At 43.3% G+C, this 12,263-nt stretch overlaps 1 protein-coding gene across 2 annotated transcripts in view; it reads left to right on the forward strand.

Moving 5' to 3' along the window:
• The window catches only part of chp2 (calcineurin-like EF-hand protein 2), an 85,158-nt gene that overhangs the window by 63,203 nt on the left and 9,692 nt on the right, over positions 1-12,263 (forward strand). Inside the window, exon 1 of one of the 2 annotated variants that reach the window (XM_050066148.1) lies at positions 8,588-8,738. The exons of the other annotated variant lie outside the window; for it this stretch is intronic. Coding sequence (XP_049922105.1) covers positions 8,672-8,738 — 67 coding nt within the window. The 5' untranslated portion in view covers positions 8,588-8,671. Of the gene's footprint in view, positions 1-8,587; positions 8,739-12,263 lie in introns of those variants that run through there. 2 annotated transcript variants of the gene reach the window in all.

Below are 12,263 nucleotides of genomic sequence, written 5' to 3' on the forward strand. Positions count from 1 at the left end.
AAAAATACACCTGGTCGCCCAGCCTCTCAGGATACCTTGTGTCAGAGTTGCATGTACCCCATGCACACCGTTTGACCATTTTTAAACTTCAAATCTCAGAAAAAGCTCATAAAACCGAACAAAACTGACTTTCTGTAATGCATTTCAATGGACGTCCAGGCAGAGAATGTCCCAGTGTATGGGAATGGCTATACGCTATATGTGATTGGCTCATAGCGTTTGAGGGCGGGACTTAGTCATAGGTCAATTGCCAGTTGCACCTGCCATACAGGTGCTTACAGGTGTATCCAATAGTGTTTCCCTCCTGTAAAAGGAGGGACACAAGGAAAGGGTTTGCTTCAGATTTGGGTACGGGGAAACGCATACTGACGGGGGAATATTCTTCAACACAACACTGGCATTCATGGGTGCTGTAAAAATAGTTTTTATTGCACCGTCTGAAGTATCCTCTGAGCTCTTACAGCGTGTCTCATGTTGTATTATATCAGAGCCAGGAGCCAGTCAGGGGAGTTGGGAGGGGGTCAAAGTTCACTCAGCCAGGAAAACTTCATTCATTTCCTATTGGCTCTCAGCCAACACACACACACACACACACACACACACACACACACACACACACACACGCATGCTCTGACATGCTCTTGGTTTCATTGGTTGTGACAGTTGGGACAAAAGCCCAGCCAGGCTGAAGACCAGAGCAGAGTTGTGTCTGTATCAGCCTGTGATTCATAAATCTGTCTACACTGATCTTCTGTCAGTCAATAAATCTATCTATCAATCAACCAGAGAAGAAGGAGCTGAGTGACTTTCTCTTCTTCTGTGGTTTTACTGGTACTGCAGCTCGAGTTTTAGCCTGACTCAACACCTCTGAGTCGCTGCTTATATCTGTGATCATGTACATATGACATCTGAGGCCCAATCAGAGCGGTTGTCAATATATTAAAGTGTAAGTCTAACTATGTGGGCCGGAGTGTGACGACTGTGCCACGTGGCTCACTGTTTGTCACTTGTCACTTGCCACCACATACCGAACATGCCTGCACTTTCACTTCCACGCCTCCAGAAACCACAGCAGGTAGACTGCGAGGGAGAATCAGAAGGGGTGTGGATTCTAGGAAACAGAGACGGAAAGCAGGACAACCAGACATTGTGACGGACGACAGAAATACAGATGACACGCACTTCATGTAAACATGTTGTTTTGTGAAAATACAAACATTCAGAAAGTGTTTCTCTCCAGTTTCACTTGTTGGATGAACGTTGAGCCCCAGAGACGTAGACCAGCAGAGGGCGCCGGAAGCCAAGGCTCAGTCGTTTTTTATGACTAATGAGGGGTTTAGGGCCACAAACAGCAGAACAGTTGCATTAAAAAAAGAAACTGTCCTACTTTGGTGTTTCAGGTGCAGGTGAGAGGTGAGGTTCAGTTCCTGGTTCAGGTTTGATTTGGTTAAAACAGACTCTGGTGTGTTTGAACAGTTAGTTTAGTTCATTCAGGCTGCCGTGAAAGCTGTCTGACTCTGGTGCAGACCAAACAGCCAGGCTGAAACCAGGAAAAAGAACGAGGGTCTTAGTCGGATTGTTGAGTCCACACCAAATAATCAAGTTTGAGCCGAGAGTGTTTTCAGACCTGTGAAGTTTACAACAGCTGAATCAGACTCCTGCCTCAGGCACATCTGACCCATCAAAACTGTGATTATGTTGTGTGTGAAAGTAACCACACTGTCCACTGATTCGAACCAGAGCAAATCAGCTGTAGGATTTAAGAAGTTTGATCTAATGCAGTTTGTTTGTGGCTACAGCACTGTTTAATAACAACACAATCCCCAGAATAAATGTCAGCATTGTACCTTTTATCCAAACTATAGACACATTTGTACATTATTATGAAGCAGATAGGTGGAAGGTAAGGTTTAGGCACAAAAAACACTTGGTTATGGTTTCAATAAGATCGTGTTTTGGCTTAAAATACCCAGTTTTGGGGAACAGTCTCAGCTGGATACACAGCAGTATCTTGGAAAAGAACAGCCGCTTTTCATTGGCTGTATCCCGGCAGGAAACACAGCAGACTCACTTAAAAACAACCGCTTTTCTGGTCGTCTGTTGGTCTTGAACAGTGGTCTGCAGCTTGGCAGGCATCTCACCAAGGTATTGAAATACCCTGTTTTGGGAGGCACCATACCTGCTGAAAAACAAGACAAAAAAAAATACACAAAAAGCTTTTTGTGGATCTATCCTGGCAAAAAGATGCAGTGACATCTCTGAAAAACAACTACTTTTCGTGGCACTATCCCTACAGGAAACACGGCGATGTCTTGTTAAAAATCAAACACTATTTGTCGCACTATCCCGGCAGTAAACCCAGAAATGTGTCGGTAAAAAACAGCTGCTTTTTGTGTCACTATCCCTGCAGGAAACGCAACGATGTCTCGTTAAAAATTAAACTCTATTTGTCACACTATCCTGGTGTCGTACTATCCTGGTGGTAAACGCAGCGATGTCTTGTTAAAAATCAAACTCTATTTGTCGCACTACCCCGGCAGTAAACACAGAAATGTGTCGGTAAAAAACAACTGCTTCTTGTGGCACGACCCTGGCAGGAGACACAGTGATGTCTCGCTAAAAAACAACTAGTTTTGTTGTCTGTTGGTCTTGAAACATTAATGTGATTCGTATGAAAGATGAAAATGTAATACATTCATGGTTTGCAGACATGTACAGGGCCAACATGGGCTGCTGATAATAGATATGGATATTGATATTCAGTCCACCTGTTGATTGTGCGGAGAGTCTCTCTAATGAGTTGAAACAGACGTGTGTTCAGTTTGTGTCCTCCTCTGTTTATTTCATTTCCTTTCTTGAAAAAGGTTGTGAAATGTTGTATCTATTGACATGTTATTACAGTGCAGGATGCCTGTTCTTTATTCGGCTACCCGTCATGATTTCTGACACATGGACTCCAGATTCAGTCGGGCTCATAAAGCTGAGAATCGTCTTTTCTAAATAAACACATCAGGTTCAGTAACGTGACCTGCTGTCAGTCACCTGAATGTTTCCTTCTCTTGGTTTGTTTGTTGTAGGTCAGTGTGAACATGACTCAAACCAGAGCTAGAAAACTTTATTTTATTTTCTCGATCCAGACAAAATGAACCAAACTAAAGACATGAGGAGTGACAGCAGAACACTACGGTATGTTTGACCTCATGTGTTGTACAGACGGCCTGACGGGAAGAAAACCAGCAGATGGTAAATTTTTCTGCAGCACCATTTTTTTTAATTTTTATATAAACAGAGCTGATAATGAGTCAGAGAGGAATGCAAACTCTCTGACAGCCTGCCAGCTGTGTGCGCACACTCTTCACTATTTGGACAAAAATAAAACTGGGTCACAGTCAAAGTCCAGACACAGAGGCTGAACTGATAATAGTAAAACAAACCAAAACCACAGCTGATAATACTATTAATATCCACCTATATCACTGCTGATAATAGCAGCACCTCTGCTGCTGACACACCCCACAACACATAAACTAAAGCTGCATTTATTCATAAACTTGCTGCCTACTTTGTGTCCACTTTTTGTGTTCAGCTGATGAATGTGGAAATCCAGTATTGACATAAATATATTGATTGATGCAGCTTTAAGGTGCGGACACACCAAACCAACATCAAAGAAGTAGCGGCGACGAAAGCCAACTGTTGCGTCGTCTACGTCGCCTCACGTCGCCCTGTGTCAGTTGCATTTGAACACACTACACGGACTACATCCGACGGCCAAGTAGCACGTACGTTCTGCGCCTGCGTGAGAGAGAGCGGAGTGAGAGAGTGGTACATCCTGTCAGCCGAGGGGTTTCCTATCTGTGCAGCCGAGCACCGCAGCACCTCCACGGACTATTACATCCAGACGGTCCCGGTGTTTCCTCCGCAGGCTCCACTTCACTCAGCTGCCCGATAAACCCGCTGCTTCTTCCCACTTTAACCTGAATAACAAACCAGGGCTCGGTGCTCCGGTTGGATCCAAACGGAGCACCAAACATGCTCAATCGGCCGGAAAGCTGCCGACGCCGACACCGACGCTGAAGTGCAGATGCCGACCGTCGGCTTGGTGTGTCAGGGCCTTTAAACACCTAAATTAATGTTAATATTCAAACATTTAATACTATTGCATTTTTATATGCTGTGTTTAATGTGTGTAGCACTATATGTTGAGAGAAAGCTAATATTTTCAGTGTTTATTAATTGGCAGTTGTGGCTTATTTTGTTAAGCGTTCTTACCTGATGTATAAACAGTTAGTGAATCACACTGTAGCTGTGATCCCAACTCGTCAAATACTGCCGTTGTGTCAGTGGAAATACACGTCAAAATGTGACGTGCTAAGTACCCTCCTGCGTCAGTTTTACCAACACACTCTCACTGCGACCTTGTCACATATTGATGTTTGGTCATAGACTTTCCACGTCGAGGTCTGTTTTCACAGGAAATGTACAGTCTCTTTCAAAATGAAAGCACTACGTCAGTACAACACCTCGAATTGACATTTTTTTTCTTCAGCAATACACGTACGTGGTTGGGTTCAGGAAAAAAGAACAGGGTTTTGCTTTACAGTCTTACAGGAAGCGAACACCGGTCCCCCGGGTGAAAGCCGGTGGTTGTTGGATTCATCCACCACCCTTCCTGCCCACCCTACTCGGACTTTCACTCCTTTAACTTAGATTGTTGCCCGACCGCGTTTTCCCCCAGTGCCGCCGGGTGCCGTTACAGAATAACGTTGACCAGCTGCGAATCATGCCAACAACAAAGGACAGCTTTTTCGTTGGTGTCTGACACCAGAAATCACTAACTAAGCACCAGTTTTTGACGACTTGGGTTGGAACTGTGCAAAGAATTGGACCGCCCATCACTAACGGACAAACCAAATACCTCCAAACACTTGTGCTGTTCAACAACAATGGCGACCAGCTACATATCATGCCGACTTTTCTTATTGGTGTCTGACGCTGGAGGTCACTGATCAAGTGACAGTTTTTCACAACTTCAGAGTGAGACCGGTTGTCCTCAGGATGTGGCACAAGCCGTTGGTGTATTCTAATGTTTCTATCCTTTTATATTTTTCAAACCACCTTGAGCTCCTGGACCTGGATTATTTATCCCTTTTTTTGGCAGCAAGTTTTCCTTTCCTTTTTTCAAACATTCCCTCCTGTCAGCACCGTTGGTTTAAGAGACACCAGTCGTGCTCCTGCTGCCTTTTTATCTTCATCATAAACATTTGTTTGCCACACTTTATTCTCTGCAATAACCCAGGCCCGTGTGAGGGCCTCCACTGATGTAATACGTTTACAGACCATAAACAGTAACTACACGCCTCCATAGGCAAGATTTAGAACATGTGCATTTGTTTCTCTTGCAATAAAAACATGAGAGTAGCGGAGGACTTTTATTTTGATGGACTGCTAGAACATGACACACAGATGCAGCAATGCCTCCAGTGAAGTAGGTGGGGGCAAAGCAACGGTTGCTGTCTGCCATAAAACGTAAAGGAGAAGCAACAGTTGAAGCAGGAAACACCACAACGTTTCAGCCATAAACTGATACAGGAAGGTGGCAAACTGGTGCTTAAAGATTCACCAGAATGTAGGAAGTATTTGACATTCAGTATTTCTTAGGACCTCCCTGCTAATATGTGTCCCTGCAGATGTTACAAACACCCCACTCCCATGTGTGTTCTTAACCTAAAACTACCAACATGTCGTCCCTGTGTGCTGTCAAAGATTCAAGTCCAAATATTCCCACCTGGAGGTTCTGCAACACTTCTGAGGACATTGGATTGAGTGCATTTATGTGGATATGTCTCCATCTAGTGTCCATGAGCAGAATGACAGTGTGAGGTCTCCTCACAGCAGCTGTTACTGCTCCCTAGTGAACAGTATCAGCTCCACACTGAGGAACAAACTGTGTTTATGATGTGCATCATTACAACCAGCTGGAAACACAGAATATTATACATTTGTTTGTTTCGTATGTATTGTATCAACATTTCTAAAGTGATGTAGTATATGAGCTGACTTTGTCACAGGAGGTGGAGGGGATGGTGGATGGTATGTCACCGAGGGCAAGACGGCTGCTGAGCTGCAGACCACTGTTCAAAACCAATGAACAACAAAATTGGCGACTGGTTTTCAGGGAGGGGTGTTAACAGAGACATCGCCACATTTCCTGCCTGCATAGTGTGACGAAAGTGGTTATTTGGCTGCATTTCCTGCCAGGATAGTGTTACGAAAAGCAGCTGTTTTTACCGAGACATCGCCGTGTTCCCTGTCTGGATAGTGCCATGAAAAGCAGATAATATGTGTCTCCGCAAATGTTGAAAACACCCTACTCTCGTGTGTGTTCTCAACATAAAACTATATAAACAAGAAAAAGCCAGCAACACTCGGTGAAAAACCGGTCTGTGTGTTTAACCAAATGTACCAGTGAGGTATTAAAAGTTGCCTACGAAGGACACCGAGTGTTGCTGGCTTTTTCTTGTTTATACTGTTGTTCTGTTGCCGAGCACCTCCAGACTTTTTTCTTCTTTTTTGAGAGTGCGTGTTGTCTTTCTTCATTGACTCAACATAAAACTAACCAACATGTCCTCCCTTTGTGCTGTCAAAGATACAAGTCCAAGGACCCACTCCTGGGGATTTTTCAATTCTTCTGAGGACATTGGAGAGCGTGCATTTATGTGGATATGGCTCCCTCTAGTGTCCATTAACAGAATGACAGTGTGAGCTCAAACTCTAGGAGCTATAGAGGGAATCGCCTTGTTGTTTACAAATACTTCCGGGTAGAAAACCAGCAGAGTTTAGATATATATATATATATATATGTCACATTTTTCACGTCACTGTATCACCGTTTAGACTAATCTGATGTTTGTAAAGTCTATAGGCACAATGATTGAACAAACATTACTATTGAGAGATATATATATATAGCTAAACTCTGCTGGTTTTCTACGGGTCCATGTCATTGGTCCGACATCCCATTGTTCCGACCTCTCATTAGTCCGACGTCCCGTTGTTCCGATATGTGATTATACTAGGCTATACTGTATTTGTGTACCATAGAGGATCAGCAAACGCAACAAAAGTAGGCTACTGGTCGAGACACAAGTGTCATAGAGAGGAGAGAGTGAAACACCATAACCTCCTGTTATTAACACTGGGGTCCGGGTTGTGTGGGGAGCTCTCCGCGGTGCCGAACGGCTCCCGGTGGGCGTATTTCTACCTTGATGGTGCGCTGCAACCGGCTCTGGGTCAGCTGGGAAAGGCTTGAGGCGAAGCAGGCTCACAGCTTATGTGTTTGTCACTTTCTTTTTCATTTTAACCCACACCATGATCTTTTCCTGACCCTAACCAAGTGGTTTTTGTGCCTAAACCTAACCAGACCTTAACCACAGGGCATCATGATGATTTCGGAACAACGGGACTTCGGAACAATGGGTTTAATATGGTCGGAACAATGGGATGTGGGACCAATGGGCAGTTCCCGTTTTCTACCCGGAAGTATTTGTAAACAGCAAGGCGATTCCCTCTATTACTTGTCCTTATTGAACAATATCAGCTCCATTTAGTCAACACACTGAGGAACAAGCTGTGTTGTAGATGTGCATCATTACAACCAGCTGGAAACACAGAATACATTACATTTGTACGTTTCACATGTATCATATCAACATCTCTATGAAATGTGGTTGTTTTTCCCTGAGATATCGCTGCGTTTCCCGCCTGGACAGTGATCCAAAAAACGGTTGTTTTTTACGGAGACTTCACTGTATTTCCTGTCAAGATAGTGCTGCGAAAAGCAGTTAATATGTGTCACCGCAGATGTTAAAAACACCCTACTCTTGTGTGTGTGTTCTCAACATAAAACTAACCAACATGTCCTCATTTTGTGCTGTCAAAGTGTGCCACAAAAAGCAATTTGTTTTAAAGATATTTGGGGTTTTTTGCCTTCATTTGAAAGCTGTAGCATGAAAGAGAATGAGAGGGGGGATGACATGAAGCAAAGGGCTGCAGGTTGGATTTGAACCCACAGCTGCTGCAGCAAGGACACAGCCTTGGTACGTGGGGCGCCCGTTCTACCAGGTGAGCTAGTGGGCATATTGGATATATGGATATTTCTTACTGAGACATTGGTGCATTTCCTGCTGTCATTGTGACCCTAAAAGTGGGTATCTTGAGCCAACTCTTCCCAACCATAACCGAGAGTTTTCTTTTTCTTGAAGCACATGTTTACCACAGCTTTGTTGAATCATGAAGAAAAGTTAAGTTTGAATGTATCCACTTTGTCGACAAATGTGACGTGGTTTGCACACACGTACAATGCCATCATTCTGGTGATTGGCTCATGGAAACAACTTGAATGAGTCAGTTATTAATTGCAGAGAAATTCTTTGCATGTCCAGTTTATCTGCTCTCCAAACATCATTGATACAGTGAAAGTGGGATCTAGGATGCTCATTGGTCAGTGAGTGCCTGTTAGGTGAGTAGTGATTGGCTGAGCAACCCGTCCGTCATATCTGTGGCGTGGCTGCAGGGTGCAGACAGAGAGATACAGTCAGCCTGCTCAAACTGCAGCCAGACGCCTCCAGGAAACTAAAATTACAAGTCAGGTTTGTGTTGTAGCAGCAGGATGGGCTCCAACAGCTCCAGCATGAACAACATCCCCAATGCCCAGCGGCTAATGCAGGAAACTGGCTGTGAGTTCACATCTGTTGCTTGTTTTTGTGCAAAATCTGAGACAAAGAGCAGGTTGTGGGAAACTAGGAGCAGAGAGCAGCCTCAACAGTCGAGTTCTGCAGACTAAAGAAGAAGAAAAATGGCAGCAATGATTTGAGTCTCTTGAGTTCAGTCAGTCGCGAGTCACGAGTCTGTTGGATGATTGTTCTGGACTCCAGTCATATTTTACCTTCATCTGAATACATAGCTGAAGTTTGAGGAGTTTAAATTCCTGACACAAAGGGTCTCTGCTCTCTGATGAGCCATCACAGATAAACAGTCATGAATTCTGACTCTGAAGGACAGAGGCAGCTGTGAAACATGAAGCCACAGCTGACAGAGAGGAGGTTTCCTGCTGGAATTGATCCATCAATAATACAAACAGACCGGAAACGTACCCTCCTGAGTTTGGAAACACTTTGCAACATTTCCACAGATATTAAAGACTTTAGTTGTGATTTAAGGGACAAAAACACCCCCTGGAAAATTCATTTACATCAAAACTGTGTCTGAATTTGAATTAGGGTGAGTTGGGTTGTGCTACGGCCTCAGTGTGAGCTCTCTGATAGCTGCACAGTGAACGCTGTTAAACTCATCAGTGTTGTTTCACCTGCTGTTTATCTCAGTTTGTGTGTGAACACCCTGAACTGTCCGCACTGATACAGACACTGTGGAGATTGTTTACCACAAACTGAACAGATAACTGCTCGCTGTGCTGCTCTGTACACAACCCAAGAGCCAGAACAACATGTTGGCATCGTACGTTTCTGCAGACCACGTTTACGTTACATTTGTTGTTATGTGCAGGGTTCCCAGGGTCATGGAAAACCTGGATAAGTCTGTGGAAATGACTGTGAATTTATTTTTTAGCCATTGACATAACGTAGCTCTGTTTTGTCGTCTGTTGATCTTGAACAGTGGTCTGTGTGTCACCCAGTCAGCTCATACACTATGACACTTTTGAGACGTTGATATGATCAGTATGAAACGTACAAATGTATCCATGGTTGACATGTGCAATGCCAACATTTTCTCCTGCTGTCTGGGCTGACCCCAAACATCAGTAACATCACTAGTATGTAGGATACTGAGCATTTCTTGGTCTTTGAATGACAAACAATCAGAATATTTGTTCATGCTTAGCTCAGTTAACAAATAAAACATTAAATGTCAGTGTTCGTGTCAAGAACAATGTTTTATGGTAATTTCCGTGTTCTATCACCATCAATAAATGTGCAGCTCGCTCAGATTGTGACAAAAGGAAGGCTATAAACTCTATTATATACAGGGTTCTCACGGTCATGGAAAACCTGGAAAAGTTTCACAGTCTCATCTTCCAGGCTTGGAAAAGTCATGGACTATTATTGCTTGTAATGAAATTAATTGTTACCGTACTCTTCAGGGGATAAACCTCCACATAATGTAACATAACAGCAAATTTATTTTCTGTAAGTTAACCGCTGACATAACGTAGCTCTACTAAGCGTTAACGTAGGGCTGCACAATATATCGTTTCAGCATCAACACTGCGATGCTCAGTAGTCGCCATTGAAGAACGTGCAATGTCAAGTAAGACAAATGAACTCAAACAACTTATTTGATGCTTGATACAAATGGAAAACTTGCACAGTTCTCATTTTCCAGGACTTATACCAGCCAAGTCTTCTGCTGTTAGATTAGTTTAGATTAGTTGTGTGTGTGTGTGTGTGTGTGTGTGTGTGTGATGTAGTGTGGCGCCGTTTGTTATGGAACTCTCCTGCGTGTGTGTGTCTAGAAAAGTACCGTAACCAGGCCGGCAGGTGCAGCAGACACAGTGATGTCTGTGCTTTTCCAAAATGAAAATTTCATTGAAGGTCATGGAAAAGGTTTGAAATTTTGTCCATGGAAATGAGGGGGACATGTGGTTAGGTTAAGGCACGAAAACAAGTTGGTAATTATTAGAAAGATCCCAGTTTTGTGGCACAATCAAACACAGCAATGACTCGCTATGACCTGTTTTGTTTGTTTGTTGGTCTTAAACAGTCTGCCACTTGGCAGGTGTGTTGCCTAGGTAACCCACTGTCCACCGTCCACCCCCACCTCTGAATGACCAAATCAGCTCATATACTACGTCACTTAAGAAACGTGAATCTTACAAGTGTAATTTTGTTTGCAGAAACGTACAGTGCCAATATTATCCGGCGGTGTCTGGGTTGTTGTACAGTGAACCATCTGATGAGTTTAATATCATACGAAAGCATAATGTTCTTTACTTTTCTGTATGTAGTTCCTGGAGATCATGTGATCATGATGTGACAGCACATGTTCTCATTCCCGCTCATCCTTTTCCAAGCCTTCATTTCTAGATTAATAATCAGTATCCTGTGGTGATCCTGTTCTCACAATCACTGAGTCATCTTTATTCCTGAGAGCTCAGTTACTGTTGTTGTAATGCAGCATCCAAGATCTGAGATTCAGCTCGCGTAGGGGCTCTAAAATGTTTATTTTGACCTTCGTATTAATAAGTCAAATTGTTCATCTTAACACACAACAAATATAACATTGTAACACGTCAAATGTGTGTTAAGATGACAGAAAATACCCTGTTCACAAGAGCATGTCTGCCGTCGTAACACGTTTAGAACATTAAATCTTCCATGGCATTGGTTGGCGTCAACATACCAACCCCTTTCTGACAGGGCTCCTGTTCGTGAGTAGTGTTGGCTACGTGTCTCACCTGTCTTCCACAAACTTTCAATTTGGGATAGTCCAAATATTAAATTGAAGTTGTGTAGAAGACAGCTGATAGGTAGGTAGCCAAATCTGCCGACTAACAAGAGCCCACATTGGTCAACGCAGTCGCTACGTCAAAAAGAGATTGGTATGTTGATGCCAGCCAATGGTATGGAAGCTTTAATGTTGTAAACATCTTAAGACGGCAGAAATGTTTTTGTTTACAGGGCATTTTCTGTCGTGTTAACGTGTCTTTGACACATTAAGATGTTATATTTTTGCCTGTTAAGACGAACACATTTGACTTATTTATACAAATGTCAAAACATATGTTTAGAGCCCTTCTGCGTTCCGTAGTTTTAATGCAAGAAACAACCTAACTCACACGTTTTTCTTTTCTGACACACCACAAAGAATTACTTTCAAAATGGCCCCTGCTCATGATAAAGGCACTCAGATATAACACAGTGATAACTCAAAGCTGGATCGTCTGAATAACAGACTCGGAGACCACCTCTCCTGTGGTCTAAAGTGAAAGGTAACTGTATAAGGTAGAGACCTGTCCACCTGATCTCACAGAAATACGTGAAATGACCACGACCTCTTAACACCGCATTCCGTGGTGGCAGCACGTAATGGGTTGAAATTACGTGCTGCCACCACGAAAACAATGCCAATGTAAAGTCAATTAGGATCCTCTCCCGTGGTGGACACACGGATTCCCTGATTCAATCACGTCACGTCAACCTCGTTTTCCTCAATGATATCTTTAACATTCCTGTATACACACAAAA

Source organism: Epinephelus moara, chromosome 2 (assembly GCF_006386435.1).
Source record: "Epinephelus moara isolate mb chromosome 2, YSFRI_EMoa_1.0, whole genome shotgun sequence".
Classification (NCBI taxonomy): Eukaryota; Metazoa; Chordata; class Actinopteri; order Perciformes; family Serranidae; genus Epinephelus; species Epinephelus moara.